Below are 17420 nucleotides of genomic sequence, written 5' to 3'. Positions count from 1 at the left end.
TTTCTAGATTCAATTTGAGTTAGGTTCATCGCACACAAAATCCTCATATATTCAAAAGAGACAATATAATTGTGAAATAGTATTATTCTTAATAGTCATTGTTGAAACTTGCACTGGAGAGCACTTTTTAAGGGGATAGTTTCAGCAAAAATTCAATTGTTCATTCTTTTGGTGCTGCCATGTAGGTATCTACTGCCTCTATAAACACAGTAAATGTGGACAAAACATTCATCCATTTTCTGTCAGTGTTTCAATTCAGTTTATTTATATAGCGGTATATCACAACAACAGTCATCTCAAGGCACTTCAGAAAGTAAACACTCCAGTGGAGTTCAGTTTATTATGCCAATTAGTAAAAAGTCTTCATTATAAGGAACACAGCAGATTGCATCAAGACACTAACTAGTGTCACTGCCATTACAGCAATCTCCTGGTTTCAGGAATAATGTGCATAAAACAAGCTGTTTCAAAAGGTTCCCAATTGTGATGAAATAAGGGAAATTGACCCAGCCCACACACACACACACACTGATAGACACTGGAGGAGCTCCTGCTCTATATCAAGCCCCTCCCAAAGGGAGGTACATAATACCTGAACCCAAACTATTGATAGGAAACAGATTGACGGGTTTTATTTATGTTTGGAGTGTTTATAGAGGCGGTAGAGACCTATGTTTCAGCACAAAAGGATACAAAAGCTGAGTTTTGCATAATATGTCCCCTTCCAAGTGACAGAGCCCTTAAACCTGAAACAACCTGTTTTTCAGACCTCCTCCACTGAGGATGAACGGTTGAGGTCCACTGCAGCAACTGTCACTGTATTTACACCATCAGAAGAGAAGGGATTCAGGAGCCAGAGGATGTTGGAGTTGTCACTGAAGGTACTACAGTTATGAACAACCTCGGTAGTGTCATCATGGCATTCATCGTCCTCTTTGGACTGATTTATGCACTTGATCTGAGCTATCCAAATGACCACAAGTACACTTTTGAGTTCTGTCAGAAGATTTTGATGAATCTGGATGGACAAAGGCTCAGTACAAAGATGCAGCAAATGAAAATGAAGATGTTTGCTTAGGCAAACAAGACCCAGCACAAAAGTTGATTTTGGCCTTTTTATATCTTTTGTTCAAACTGTGACCTTTTTTTCTTTCTTTTTTTTGGCCAAATGGAAGTTGTCTATTTTTGTCTGCTGTTATGTTGTGAGTGATGTGACCTTTAATCTGTACTACTATAGATGGATGAAAGGACTGGGGATTTAGCTCAGAAAAAGTTTCATGGTTGTAACCACCATTTTCTTTTTGATTGCTTTTGGGATTTGCAAAGGTAATAGAAAAATGTTGACAAGTTTTGTGTCTTCCAGTGTTTTAAAGTTGGTCTTCCCGTTCTTATAAGCTTGTAAATGTTTACATGTAATTGGTTTTGGAGAAGTAAAGTTGAAAGATTTTTTTTTTATTAAAATACCTCCCCCTTGGTAACAGAAAAATGTTCGTCATGAAAACACACACACATATATATATATATATATATATATATATATATATATATATATATATATATATATATATATATATATATATGTGTGTGTGTATTTATGTATATGTGTGTGTATTTATGTATTGTTGGGTTGTTTCAAATCTTCAGTGACTGCCATACTATGGTGTGAATTGCAATGTTTAGTAGGTTATCATTGTGAATTTGCAAGTGTCACTATAAATATATACAATGATTCTGAAGTGAAATCTGATTTTACAGATTCCAGTTTGTTTTCAGTATTGCCTAGTAGTACAGAGGTGTGTGCTATTCAGATTTGACATTCATTACAAATGTACGTCAGCACTTTTTTGTGAGCACTTTGATTTTTGTTAAGGTTGATTTGACCATGTGACATGTATGTTTATTTACAAAATATTCTGTTTCTGCTTTTAATTCAAGTGAATAAACCTGAGTTGTAAAAACAAATTCATTTTGTCATTATTTTAATAATTAAATTAGTTTTCTGGTAATGAAAATTATGATTTAGTTGAACTCAAAATAATGATTTCAATGCAATGAAAATCTAGCTCAAGTGAATGACATTGTATTGAGTTGGACCAACCAAAACCTTTCACATCATTTTAATGTACTTTTTTTCATTTTAGCAGTATTTACGAAATTGTGTTCTACTGACTCAATTTAATTGAATTGTCATGATGTATGTAGATTAGGTTGGACCAAAATAGATGTATTACGTGGAAAACCTGCCATCAGTCCAATTGAGTTCATCCAATGACTTATTTTTTTGAGTGTGGGTGTCTTTCCTTTTGTTATATTTCTTTAAGAGTTCAAAATGTGTTAATTACTTAAATAAAATGTAACTTTCTCTGTAGCACTTCATGGATTTCATAAGCAGCACACCTTAAAGTTGTTAGTTTAGAAGTTATAAAACAGGTTCATTACTTGAAATCTTGCTTGTGTTGCACTTTATTCTGTGTTTTTATGGAATAAAAACATTGAGATGATGAACCATCTGTCTTTTTTTTGGGGGGGGGGACATTTTACCTTATATGAATGTTTATCAATTAATAATAATTTAATTTTATTACTAATTATCAGGTATTACCAACTAGCAAACAAGAGATAATTTTACCTAATTCCAATGAGTAAGTAGCTGTTGAATAGATACGTAAATATGGGGTAAATTTGACCCAATTTAATTATTTCATAGCTTTTTATTGAAGGTATTTTATACACAATATATTGAATTAAATCTACTCCAAAAAGTCAATGCAAATTGTTATCTCGGATTTATTGGGTAAATTCTATAGATGACTTCTTACAGTGCATATATATTTCAAGGACCTGCTGACAAACGGAGAAATCCTGAAGAGTATAGAGTGGAATTAATGCAACTGCCTTCCTTCTTAAAACTCCATTCATGAACAACACAGCACTGAATCAGTTCATCAACTGTTCAAGCAAAGGTTGACGGCCTGTGGTTGTTCCCAGCGGACAGGTGGACAGGCTGTGCACAGCAGATCGTGCACATTATGGATTGATTGCACAGCAGCACTGCGCTGCACCAGGCTACATCTTCACGATGACCTCTGTTTTCTTCCTTTCAGAAAGACTGATGTTCAGAGGAGGTCACCCAGTCATGTGATGGCTTGATCCCTGTTTTTACACCCACATCCAAATGTCCTTGATCTAGCCACTAAAGCTCATTACGCATTGGATGCATCTGTCTGTGAACGAGTGTGTGGGCAGATAAAGGCTTCGAGTGTATAGAATAACATGCACTGAAGCCTTGATTGTGACTTGTAGTGTAATACAATAAAACAAAACCTGTCCTTTGAGGCATTGTGGTAAAACGGTTAAGTTTTAGATCATTTAATACAAAAGGACGGATGATTCCGTGACACCGCTGGGCTATCAGCGCAGCATCTATCAGAACACTGTTGCTACCACTGCAGATGAACTACAGCAGAGTCAGCTCTTTGGCAGCAGCCTCCTCCCCCTCCACACTTATCATGGACCCATCTCACATTGTTCCGTCGCTACACTGAGCATCATCGGTAGGATTTATACGCGACCTGACGAAATTCCGCGATTTCCATTTTTGGCGTGGACAGCGCTGCGTGCTTCGCTCCAGAGGAGAGGATAAAACTCCTGCTTTTCAGAGAAGCGCAAGACAAAGACATGTATCACTGGCTGCTCTACGTGTTTCTGGGTGTCTGGTAAGTGTGTGTTGATGCAAATGAGCAGCAATGTCTCGATCGAGTTAACACCGACAAACGAATTGAGATAATGGCTGCAGATGTCGCCGCCTCTGCGCTCTGTCCTCGACATAATCCGCTGCGTTTTTCTTGTGGTGGTTTTATAGCAGGATGCTATTTGAGCTGTGGTGTTGGAGGAGACCACAGCGCAAATAATCCTTATTTGTCAGCAAAACAGTTTGGCTTTCATTTCAGCGTTTTTCTCAGTCGCGTCTAATAGATTTTTATTTGACCTCCATACAGGTTTATTACTGAGAAGGTAATAAGGCTTTATCTGTCTTGTTACATCAGTAGAATATCCTGGGGCTCTTCGTGAACACATAGCTGATTATTTAGTTCTTGGACTGACGCAAAAGACTTCTAATACTCAGGACTTCTGTCACCAAGGTGTAAATTATGTCATGACTCTCTGAATCAACTTCAGCTTTATTAACACAACCCTGGCACCAGTTCTCTGAAACAGTCACTTTAAGGACTTTGTAAGGTAAAAACAAATATTTGAGAGAGACTCATCAGTTGATGTGCAGCAGACCCAGGTTCAAGGAGCCGCATCCATCTACTGTGACTAGTTGGGGTTTAGTAGGAAGGAGAAAAGAAGAAACGAGAGCATAGAGAGACAGAAGATTAAAATTAATGCAGACGCCAAAAGAGGGGAGTGGAGAACTGAATAACTGCTCAATGCATCATTGGAAGTCCTCCAGCATCCTAAAGCCTTTAGCTACAAAAATGAGGTTTGGTCCATAAGTATAGTTAAAAGTATTATTAAAAGGAAGGTTTTAAGCCTTCTCTTAAAAGTAGAGAGGGCGTGTCCGGTAAATCCTAGCTCAGAGCTTATTCCACAGGAGCCTGATAGCTGAAGGCTCTGCCTCACATTCTACTTTTGGAAACTCACCAAACCAAAAATAAGCCTGAAGTCTAAGAACAAAATGCTTTACTGTTAGCACGCAATACTAACAGGTCTTTAAGACGTGATATGGCCTGATTATTCAGGACTTTGTATATGAGAAGAATCATTTTACAAACAATTCTGGATTTAACACAGAGTAATAAAAAAGGATATCTATCCCACTCTCACTCGTTTTGGATCAGCTGAAGTCTTCTCAGGGAACTTTTTTTTAACCTGTCCTGTCCAGCAGTTGTAGCAAGCAGATTAATGGTCTAAATGCTTTGTTGTGCCAAACATATTTCCCAACAGGGCCAACGTAGACTCTCTGTAGGCTCCTCTTGGTAATGTTTTGGTTGTGTTATTATCCATATTATTGTCTGTGTGGATATTATGCTGGAGCAGGCAGTGGGTCTAGAACAGATTGGCAAAAGATAAGAGAAAAAAGTGGAGAGAGGAAAGAGAGAAAAGAATGGTGATGGGGGAAAATCCAGGAGGAAGCAAACAGACAATCTGGATCTGTAACAAAGCACTCACAAGCAATACACGACACCTGAAAGACAAAACAGGAAGGTACACAAGCAAATATATATTTTCACTGTGTGTGTGTTGGTGTGTGGGTGCATGTGTGTTTGTGAGTGATAAAGAGAGTGGATGTGAGCGTGTGTTATAAAGCCTATTTGAAAGAAAAAGGTCAGAAATTGCAACAATGGGAACTTTCAGGGAACTTTTAGAAAAGCCTGCTAATAAAAGTCTTTTAAAAGGAGCAGTCTGTAAGAAACCATAGTCGGGATTCTGTGAATTCCAGCCTAGAATTAACAAATGCATGGTCATGTTTCCCAGCAGCCTGAATGAGATAGGTCCAACTTTAGCAATATTTTAGCAGAGATGACAGACGTCCTGGATATTTGTTTATTCTGGATATTTGTGGCTGTTGCTCAGGTATTAGAACAGGTCACCTACTAATCGGAAGGTTGGTGGATCAATCCCTGTTTGCTCCAGTCTGCATGCCAAATATCCTTGGACAAGATACAAACCCCAAGTTGCTCTTTGATGCATCCATTGGAGTGTGAATCATTGAAGACTCTAGTGGACCCAGGCTCACCCAAACTGGGAGCACTGAAGATTGAAAAGCAACAGAGAAAATAACGAAACAAAGCAAAGGGCGGCTGCTTACAGGAATCTGAAATATAAGACATTTTTATCCATTTTTCTTTGCTGCATCATTCCTTATATCTTGTGTCATATATTTAATGTCCTCAGTGTGTACCTACAATGTAGAAAGTGGTAAAAATAAGGAACCAACCAATAAAGGAGAAGGTGTGTCCAAATGTTTTGCTGGTAATATATGTGTGTGTGTGTGTGTGTGTGTTTGATTTTCACAATGTTTTCTCCTCCACAGTTCAGCTATTGGACCCAGTAAACAGGACGAAGAGGACTATGAAGATGTACCCATAAATAAGACCTGGGTGTTATCACCAAAGGTCTATGAGAGCGATGTAACGCTGATCCTTAATAAACTGCTGCAAGGTTATGACAACAAACTACGGCCTGACATTGGAGGTACATCACTTCAATTTAGCTGACCTAAATTCACAATTATAGTTATCTTAAGGGACTTTTCATTGTATGATAAAGATATTACAACATTAAGTCATGTGACACTGTGTGGCAGGCAGAGCTTGGACCCAAATGCACTTAGAAACAAAGGGAGTAACTAAAGAAGGCAACTTTATTTGCTCTAACACCATACTACAAACAAAAATACAAAAAGACTAACAGAAACAACCAAAAAACTAGAGAACTAGTGACAGAGAACTAGGAGGCTCAGAGGTTATGAGGGGAAATACAGCGTTCACAGGAGACATGGGAACACACGACAAACAGGGCGACATGACAACGAGCAGAAGGAGACTGAGGACTTAAATACACACAGGATAATGAGAGGAGGCAACAGGTGGAAACAGAGCTGGGGTTGATACAGACCAACAGGACAGGGGGAAGAAAACAGGATACAGTGTACACAGGACAAGAGACTGTCAAAATAAAACAGGAAGTACGATAAACAAAGACTAAGACACAGGCAGGACAGTGAGAGCCGGGGGAAAAGACAGACATGACTGACTGAGAAGACAGAAAGGGAACATCAAACACGGAGACAGGAGATAAACAACATGAAGACAAGGCTGACTAAACACAGGACTGAGGAAGAACTCTAAGATTACTAAGAACCGAAGGCCATGAACCTCAGAATCACATAGAATATTCTTAATAAGCAGTAATGTCCAGAAACACTGGATCCAAGACCCAGAACCATGACAATTATAGAGTGATTAAGTCTGCACTGCATGCTTCCACAAGTATTTAGATAAGATAAGATAAGATAAGATAACCTTTATTAGTCCCACACGTGGGAAATTTGTTTTGTCACAGCAGGAAGTGGACAGTGCAAAAGTTATGACGCAAAAATTAGAATACAATAAGAATAAATACAGATAGACTCTTATGAATTCAGATTTAATGATAAATATTTTTTCTTTCTTTTTTAATTAAAAGTTCAGTAAGAGTAACGAGTCACCTCATTACTGTTACATAAGTAAAGTCTGTGAAGAATATAGTTCGCCAAATAGTGTCGCTCAGCATATGAACTTGTGTGCTGTCGTGAGTATCAGCTCCCCTTTGGCTTCTCTCTTCCACTGTCAGGTTGTGCAGAGTTGATCTTCAGGGCAATTTTGGAATAATAGTAGAATAATAGTATTATTGTATTATTCTATACAATATAAAGCGCCTCGAGGCCACTGTTGTTGTGATTTGGTGCTATATAAATAAAATTGAATTGAATCTTTGATCTTCCATCTTATGCAAACACGAGAGTTGCTGTTTAGAGTTAAATTAAGACACATCTTAGAAAAGGTCAAATAATTTTCCATCATTTCTGCAATTCTGACCACGCTTTCAGTAAACATAACTTCACCCCCACCTCCAAATCAGTGATGTGCAGTATATCTCTCTGTCGTGTTTCAGTGAGGCCCACAGTGATTGAAACAGCTGTGTATGTCAACAGCATTGGACCAGTGGACCCTATCAACATGGTAAGCCTGCCTCTCAACATATCTCTAGATTCTTTATCCAGGGTTACTGAATGTCTTTACAAACCTGAACAGTATCTGGACAACTTGTATTCATGCTACAGTTTGAATGCTCTTTCAAAGAAGTCCCCTAACAGTATTTTTCCATGGCTTTCAACTTCAACCCACTGAGGAAGAGTCCTCCTTGTTGAAAACTCTGTTTAAATAAAGTGAAACGTGGTTCACAGTGCCAACAATTTATTAAGGGGAAATCTCAATATTTAAGATTGTAATTGATTTAATTATTTAGCAGTTTTAACACTTATTTAATGAATGTTGATCATTTGATTTCACTCTCTATGGTCAACGTGTCATCAAAGTCATTCAAAGGCATTTGAACAAACTTGTGTCATTTTTATAACATCTCAGTGAAAAAAGAGAAGTGATAAGAGAACATCTGAGTCAAATATGCAACACATTATAGAGGTGGCAAAAGCAAATTCTTCTAGTAACTGTTTAAAAATTGTTCTGGTTTGTTTGCATGATTCCCAACATCTGTTTCAGGAATACACAATTGACATCTTCTTTGCCCAGACATGGTATGACAGCCGCCTGAAGTTCAATAGCTCAATGAAGCTGCTCATGCTCAACAGTAACATGGTAGGCAAAATATGGATTCCTGACACATTCTTCCGGAATTCCCGAAAATCAAATGCCCACTGGATCACTACTCCCAACCGCCTCCTTAGGTTGTGGAGCAATGGGAGAGTCATGTACACATTAAGGTAGGACAGTTTTGTAGCCAGTTTGCTAACGTCTTTGAAAGTATTTGTCATTTGTGCAGCTTTAGTGTGTACATCTGCTTTTTGTCATGTAGTTCTCTTTTAAGTGAATCCAATTTGTCAAAGTCTGATAGTTTTTTATGTATTTACGCTCTTAAATAAAGACAAGACATACGGTGACTTTAATACTATTAGGCAGGGAAAAACAATTCCGACATATATTATTTTTTTTCTGACATAATTCTGTTTCTGTCAGGTTGACTATAAATGCGGAGTGTTACCTTAAGCTGCATAACTTTCCAATGGATGAGCACTCGTGTCCACTGGAGTTTTCAAGCTGTAGGTGGTCAAACATATTCCCCTCTCATTGCTGAGTCTGCCATCTCAACTGCAGTTTCTGTAATTTATCAGAAAATCATACCGACTAAGCCTTTATTCGCCCTCTCCTTGCCCACTGCCCCATCTGCTTGAGGCTGGCTACTTTAAGCTTGTGCCAATCTATCATCTACTTCACCAGGAGAGAGAGGAAGCCACACAGTCCCATGTCTTGGACAGACTTAATGAATTATGCACTTTTTTCTGTGCTGTCACGTTGTCTGTTTCATCCTTCATTTGTCACTTGCATTGTGCTTTGGCTGCTCATCTCTTATTGTCTCAATCTTCTTCGTAGTTTCGCTTCTTCCATGCTAGAAGAAGGACAAACGCATTACAGACATTTGGTGTAAAAACAGCTTTTCATACTTTTTTGTTTATCTTGTTAATGAAGTCTGAGCATGTCAATGCAAATAAAAGTTGATATTTGCTTTTATCTTAATCGGAGCCATTGTATTTCCTAAACATAGGCCTTTCTTAAGCTTTGTTAACATGTAACCCATAACCTTAGAAGTATTAGAACGACATCCTTAAATGTGCATTTTGAATCATTTAAACCTTCGAACATGTAAACATTATAGAAGTCAGATGAATGTATAAAGACTTTTCCTTTTTTTTAATACACACCTCAGGTGGAGCTTCTTGTCAAAAACACAGTTATGTATGTTTAGGTATGTTTATGTTTGGGCTGTAGATGGTTATCCTAAAAACGAGATCATGTATCGGTGGCAGAGACGAGCAGTAGAGGTGGCGGACCAGCGGTACTGGAGACTCTACCAGTTTGCCTTTGTGGGGTTGAGGAACACGTCTGATGTCGCACACACGCAATCAGGTTAGAGACTGTAACCAAGTTCACTATCATAGTATCAAAGTTGACTTTAATCTTATGCTACAAGCTGTCGTTGTTTTGTGAAAGCAGAGAGTCAACATTGTCACGTGAATTTGCTTTTGCCCTTCATTTATTAAACTTTCAGGGGAATATGTCATCATGACAATCTTTTTTGACCTGAGTCGGAGAATGGGTTACTTCACCATCCAGACCTACATCCCCTGCAGCATGATTGTGGTTTTATCCTGGGTCTCCTTCTGGATTAACAAGGACGCCGTCCCAGCACGAACATCTCTAGGTTTGATCATTTAATTCAGGCACAGATAAAATCAGGCTGTAAATGTTTCTGTAAATTACTGTAATATCCTTTAATCTTTGAAATATTTCTATATAATGAGCTGCAATCAGCTTTTGACTATTCTTACTATAAATTATACAGCACACATTATGGTCTGTGATATCTGAAAGTTGAGGGTTAAGTATTCTCCCTGTGATGGTGTTACTGGTTTAAGGTATGCAGGACTATAAAAGGAAGATTGCATACTCTCTGCCCAATAAATAAACGTAACCTTATTTTTCACAATCAGCCAGTCTTAAATTGAAAGTTGTTTACTGCGTTGCTTTTTCAGTGGAGTAAGTGTTTCATCACTGCTCATACCAGCGTCCCTGTCCAGCACATCCTCATCACTGATAGACCCGGCCATACGAGGTCGTGCTCTGTGTCGTGTCATAGCCAGAGGTCGTTCGGTTACAGCATACACTCTATCCTCTGGGTCTTTTTGATATGATGCCTTCTTCTGTGCTCACTGCGTCTATGGGGATGGTGTTCGCCCACCCAATGTATATTCCAGTGGACGATGAGAGTCAAAACTTAAAAACTGATCTATAGATCGCCTTGAGGCGACTGCTGTTGTGATTTGGAGCTATATAAATAAAATTGAATTGAATTGAATTAACAGGTGAAGATGGCAGAAGTACACATATGCTGTACTTAAGTAGAAGTACTAGTGTAAAAATATACTCCAGTAAAAGTACTATTTTGTATTTTTACTGGACTCTTTCACATCCTGCTGGTCTGAGCAGGGAGACAAGGAGGCCGTTTATGTGGAAAGACTGATCAATGGTTATGGCAATTTGTATATTAAGGATCATGAAACTGACCTCATGGCCCGTGTTAGTCACGTGTTAGTCACGTGTTAGTCACGTGTTAGTCACGTGTTAGTCACTGGTGCCAGTTTGGTAATTATGCAGATTTACTTTTTTAAGGCTGGGAAGACCTGCGGTCATTGAATGCATGATGGAACCACTGAAAATGCTGCTTCATGTTGAACAGAATCAGCTTTCTGTCTTGTATGCTTCCACTCTTGCTATGCTAATTCTTTAGAAACTTTGGAAGCATTGTGGTAAACTCAGTTCATATTATTTCACTTCCCCTGTCTCTTATCATGTGTGCCATGTGCTCGTGAGCAGGAGCATTCACAGTGATATAGTAAAAGGACACAATAGTGACTGAACACTCAGCTATTACATATAAATTAGGTGAATAACATATATGTGTTTTTATTTTTCCTTTTCTTTATCCTGTCATAATTTAGATGACTAACGAAAAGTAATTTAACCAAATAAATGAATATTTGTTATGTTTTACTTTGGACAAAGTTAGGAAACAATGTCCAAGTAAAGGCTGATGTTGCATACACATTAAAAATATTACTTGTCTGTTCTGCAACGTAGAAGTTTCCTTTATGTCTTTAAGTCTTACGAGGTGCTGCTGCTTATACTACTGCAATTCTTCCGTTCAAGTCAAGCTAAAAACAAGTCCAACATTGAAACCACCTTGTTTTTATGTGTTCATGAATATTTGTAGGACTGATATTCTACCACTAAATTCGTCTCAATCCTTTTAGGCATCACCACAGTGCTTACCATGACGACTCTCAGTACCATCTCCAGGAAGTCCCTGCCAAAGGTTTCCTACATCACCGCCATGGACCTTTTTGTCTCTGTCTGCTTCATCTTCACCTTTGCTGCTCTGATGGAGTATGGCACTCTGCACTATTTCACCAGCAACAGGCAGACAAAGAAGTCTAAAGCCAGCAACACACAGGTACCAGATTTTATTTGATCCCTTCTTCATTAAAGAGCCACAGCATCAAGTACTAACACGGGGAAATGACTGTGTGTGTTCCCTCTACAGCAGAAAGCATCAAGCATGGTGAATATCCGGCCCGGCCCGTCGCTGTTGCAGATGAATAACATTGTACCCTATCACGGGGAGGATGATTACGCTTATGAGTGTTTAGATGGAAAAGACTGTGCCAGCTTCTTCTGCTGCTTTGACGACTGCCGTTCAGGTGCCTGGCGTGAAAACAGGATGCACGTGCGAGTTTCCAAGATCGATTCTTATTCACGAATATTCTTTCCTACTGCTTTTGGCCTTTTCAATCTGGTTTATTGGATAGGTTATTTATATTTATAAAACTGGCACCTCAAAGGACAACCGGAGTGTATCATATACAAAATTTCCCAGAGACTGAGCTACTTGTATATAGTTAGAAATAGGAGGTAGTCATTTTAACGGCTTACTGTTACCAGCCGTCCGATTCCAGCAAGATGCAAAAGTCAAAATAGGAAAAGAACCCTGAATTTCATTGAAGCTATAGTTGTGGACATTTGGAATTACATCAAATGTTTGCACGGGTTAAACTCGAGAGAACACGGAGGAGTTTTTGGCGTCACTTTTTAATATAGTTTGTTTATTCCTTGCCACTGTGCTATTGACATTGTAAAGTAGGAAGAAGAAGGTGCATTGTAGCTGTAATATATAATGGCAAACTATTAGATTTTTTTAACTCTTTTAGAAAAGCCAGTAGCTCTTATCATATAACTAACCTGATTGTCAGCAGGTCAGCAGCCAATATTTGAAATATCAGCAGTGTGTTTGAGAAATGTCTGGTCCTGTTGGTCATTAGTCGTTAAATAGCTGAAAAACCGGAGCATCAACTGGACCAGCTTCTGCTCAGAATCTAGGAAGGATAAATTTGTAGTATTGGCCAAACGTTGAGTTGTCGAGAAGCGGTGGTTTTTACAGAGGCCTGATTTTATATCATAACATCATAAAGATGATGCACTGCTGAAGGCACAATTCTGAATTTAAAGGAAGAATCAAACTAGACTTGCATTTCCTTTTATACATTTTTGCTGCGTATAAAACACAGCGTGACTTTTGCCACATGACAAAGAGCAAAGTGTACTGAAACGTTTTCAGTAATATTGTCTTAGAATTACAACATTTTCAACAACATTTTAATGGCAGCTTTCAACAATTTAAGATTTTTACTTAAAGCTTGCTTTGTTTCCTATTTTTCCTCAGAGATGACAGAGGCTCATAAATCTTGTAGCTATGTATTTTGCAGTGAGGTAGAAAGCACCATTCACCATATATCACTGTTTAAGTCACGCCAGTGGAAATTTGGACTCCTGTTCTCAAAATGATGATCTTAATATTTTGGACTTCTGTTGTTCTGCAATACTCAAATCAAAATTAGGGCTATGGCTAAAATCATTCACTACTTGCTGGATATTGGACTGTACAGTAAATTTCTCATTTGCTGTCTGGAGTACGGAGAGAAGTTACCTTTGAAAGTGTTACGAAGTTGTGATATGATCCACAAGCGTGAACTAAGATTTACAAATCAGCGATTTCTGTGGGACTTGTGCAGACTCACAAATGCGGCTCCACATACAGACACAAAGCAATGTGACCACACAGGAGCTGAACGTAATAAGTTGTGGAAAAATAATCAGTATTTATTCAGATTTGGTTTAAACACATTTGTAAAATAGTTTCACGTGCTTCATATTTGTGTCTTGCGCATTAGTGAGTCCACAAAAGTTACACACAAATCACTGCACACATTTGTAAGTCTTAGTTTATGCTTGTGGATCATATTGTACGCATTCGTAACCATTTTAAGACAGATTTCTCTTCATGATGCCATCAAAGTATCCCACAATGCCTCGTGAAAATAGCGTATACCTGATGGCCAGTACCTGAGCATTTCCTACCATCGTGCTCAGCACCAACAGAAACGTGTCAGATGGAGAAGAGGAAAGAGAAGGCGGTGCCTTTGCTTGAAGATTCACTGTTAAAGAACTACTTTTGGATTCAGTGTTGCTACTTCAAATAGCCACGTCAAAAAAAGCGCTGCAGTTTTAATTTGCGACAAATAATGTAAATCATGAAGCTCAAACTTTGTTTTTAAAAGGGCTCAGTACTACGCAATTGTGGTGATGTTAGCCAGTGTTAAGATATTGGATTTTATATAAACAATGACTGTGTGTACTAATACATTTACGATTGGGTAATTTCCTACTGTTTAACAAATGTGCAAACACAAAGTGCTGAAATGAACTCACAGCATTATGAAAAAATACTGAGAATTACATGTAACTGTTGAAGGACGCAGCTTTCATTCCTAAAAATACTCATTCTTAATAAATGTACTAGTTATGGTTTAAGGAGCTCCAAAGACTACGACGACCTGGATGACTGAGAACCTTCACAGATATACTAGTTATGCTAGCGCATACTATGTGTCTGCATAGAACTGGTAAAGCAAAAAGAGATTAAAACAAAGGTCAGATTCAATTCAGTTTTATTCATGAAGCGCCAAATTACAACAACAGTCGCTTTATATTGCTAGGCAGACCATTCTTATTCTTTAAAACGTCAGACTTGGAGATAATATGAATAGATATGCTACAGCAAACTCTCCCATAAGAAAACTACAGATAATAGTTTAGTGCATTTTCAGATACACCAAAGAAACATTAAATGACATTTAGTAGAATACTGTGTATAAATGTTACACTTTAGTTTCTTTGCATAAATTCTGTGCATGTCTTGTTTTGCTGTGGGGTGTGTGTGGGGGGGGGGGGGCTGCAAATGTAATCAGGTCTCCATGCACAGTAGTCTTAACCTTGCCCATAGCGTTTCCTTATAGCCATAACACAGTTGTTCTGACAAAGGTGACATGAAGATGATTTACTCGCTCGAAGGTGTCAATAGACATGTCATTCTCAAAGAAGACAAAGAAGTGGTAAACTATGCAAACATTGACAGTGTAGTTATTGTTAAAGTGTGTTCATTTCTAGTTAACCGTCACTGATCGAACCAAATTATGTAAAATAAGGATTACTGCAATTATTAGTATTAACAAAACAGTAAATAATTAGATAACAGATCATTAGTAATGACGTTCGAGCTCTGAAACCAAAAATCAAGCAGAAGTCTCTGATCTTCTATAGAAGTCAAATATGTCATTTTTGCTGATTCAGGTCAAAATAATTAAAAGCTGAAAGAATGCAGTGCAGAAGTTGATGCAGCCTTATAATCCTGTTACTGTACCAAAAGGAAATGACATACATGGTTTACCAAACTGTGGCCTGACGCTCATCATGACAGTGCTTTTAAATACCACAGATTGCATTTCAATATAGTGCTGATGAGATAAAATGATATTTTGCTTTTGATTACTAATCGTTCATAAAAAAGTGTGCATTTTGTCAAAGCTGTGTCTTTAGTGTTAGCACTGATAGCTTGTCTATGGCGAGACAGGGTCTACAAAATGTGATGGTCTTTCATTCGCCACAGCTTCAACACACCCCTCTTGTAACTTAAGATGATTCCAATGCTTTTTATTTATTAAAACAAACATAACAAATGTTTATTGCTTACAAATACCTGGAATGATTACCTAAATATTTGCTCTAATGATTGAATAATATTTTCCACAGCATTGTTTTGTAAAGTAGCTCATTTAAAAAAAAAAAGCGCTGTTTTCATTCAGCCCAGAAACCTCAAAGCATGTTGTGTGATCATGAGCATTGTGAGAGGAAGACTGGTATAGAGCTGTATGTTCATTCTACTCAAGCCATATTAACACATCTAGCACACATCTGTGATACAGTGGCATTCTCTGTAATTGTTGCTCATACTGTATTGTGGCTACTATCTCAATACACTGTGACAAAATAAATCAGTGCCTAAAAACGGTTCCAATGGTTTTACATGACTGGATGTTGAAGTGGGAAAACCTCACTAATGTTTATCATGTGAGAAACTGTCAGTCAGTATTAACCATGTTTTTTCAATCAGTATTTCATAGCCTGCCACTGAATTCGTGTATTTATTCCAGTCACACAATTACTTTTAGCCATGCTTCTTGTGATAGTTAACAACTTGTTGTTTATGCAATTGAATATTTTGTTGATGATATTCCTTATATAAAATTGTTTATCTATTTTCTTTTAAACTTGTCCTGTCCGGCAGTTTCAGGAGCACACTTCTGGACTTTGTTGTGTCATACACATTTGCTTTGCCAAGAGGAGCGCTATAGACTCTGGGTTCCTCTTGTTAATCTTATTTTATCTTGTTATTCACATTATTATCTCAAAGTCTTATTATGCCAAAGGTGACGGGTGGTGAGGGCCAGAATAAAAATCAGGATCTATACAAAAATCTTTGCTCCGTTAACCTGACTTCAGCCCAGGAAGCCTTAAGCATTGGTTTTCGTCTTTACCTGTTCTGGCTCAACTGGGTCCTTCTCTGCAGTTCACTGTGGAGGTCGATGCTTCAGGTTCTGGGGTAGATGCAGTGTTGTCCCAGAGAATGATTGATAAAATGCAGCCCTGTGCTTTCTTTTCTCATCGCCTGTTTCCCACAGAACACAGTTATAATGTGGGGGACCAAGACCTAGGCTTCTCCACTTCCTTGTCGGTTGCTCACCTGTAAGAGATCAGCTGATTAGCTCACCCGTTGCTCATCAGGTTATTATTCTGGCCTCTTAAGACTGAAGCAAACAGTCAGTCATCATCAGATCATTGTGTCAGGCCTCAGTCATGTAGGGTTTGCTTGATTTCTGCCAGTCTAGTACTGGAATTAACCTGTTTCTGTGTATACTTCTCAGCATTTTCTGATCCCTGTAAGCTTTAGTGACTGATTGCATGTCTTTGGACAACCTGTAAAATCTTTGTCATCTCTCTGATGATGTCACAGCATCACAGACAAGGATTTTCTTTGTCCACTTAGTCTATAAATAAACAGGTCCATCATTCTGTTGGTTTCTTGACAAGTTCAGGTGGTTGAGACATTAACTAGGGTGGTTCTTAGGTGAGGTGTTTTGGAAATATAAACCCTGGAAGAAGCTCAAGAAATGCTGGAGAGATTATGTGTCATGGTTCACATAATCTCTCCAGCATCTCTCAGTGTCTCACCAGAAGAAGTGGAGAAGATGACTTTGAGGAGGGAGGTCTGGGCATCTCTGCTTAGAATGCTCATCCCGCAACCCTGAGCCAGCTTTGACAAGTCAGACAAAGCAACAGCATCAAACTGACCAGCAATGGCAGCAGTGTCTTGCTGGAAAAGCTTCTCAATTGCATCTCAAAAGGACTGCCACATTAACGGCTCCAGTGAGAGAAATTTAATTCAGTTCAAATAATGCCAAATCAGCTACTTATTGGAAGGTTGGTGGTTCAATCCTTGGCTTCCCCAGCCTGCACGCCAAATATCCTGGGGCAAGATACGAACCCCAAGTTGCCGTCCGATGCGTTCATCGGAGTGTGAATGTTGGTTAGTTTGCACTTGAGTTTAGAAGTGATGTGAGTGGGTGTGAAAGGGTGTATGAGGCATGTGGTGTTGAGAACTCCAGGAGAGTAGGAAAGCGCTAT

The 17420-nt window shown here is 38.5% G+C and overlaps 1 protein-coding gene and 1 long non-coding RNA gene across 3 annotated transcripts in view; both read left to right on the top strand.

Annotated features, from left to right (window-relative positions):
• LOC146646011 (uncharacterized) overlaps window positions 1–17420 on the top strand; it is a 238836-nt gene that overhangs the window by 7518 nt on the left and 213898 nt on the right. The window lies entirely within an intron of this gene.
• gabrg1 (gamma-aminobutyric acid type A receptor subunit gamma1) lies at window positions 3471–16474 on the top strand. 2 transcript variants are annotated; one of them, XM_085391647.1, is made up of 9 exons: window positions 3471–3716; window positions 6041–6201; window positions 7663–7730; window positions 8271–8491; window positions 8745–8827; window positions 9555–9692; window positions 9835–9987; window positions 11597–11796; window positions 11890–16474. In XM_085391647.1, the coding sequence occupies exons 1-9, from the start codon at window positions 3679–3681 to the stop codon at window positions 12166–12168; spliced, it is 1341 nt and encodes a 446-aa protein (XP_085247773.1). In that variant the 5' UTR covers window positions 3471–3678; the 3' UTR covers window positions 12169–16474. The 2 variants fall into 2 exon arrangements, with proteins under 2 accessions (XP_085247773.1, XP_085247772.1); XM_085391646.1 differs by having other exon boundaries at window positions 11887–16474.

The sequence above is a fragment of the Rhamphochromis longiceps genome, linkage group LG19 (assembly GCF_057381845.1).
Source record: "Rhamphochromis longiceps isolate RC_006_pf linkage group LG19, R_longiceps_female_GT1.1, whole genome shotgun sequence".
In the NCBI taxonomy this organism is placed as follows: Eukaryota; Metazoa; Chordata; class Actinopteri; order Cichliformes; family Cichlidae; genus Rhamphochromis; species Rhamphochromis longiceps.
This window is presented reverse-complemented; position numbering and strand designations above follow the sequence as displayed.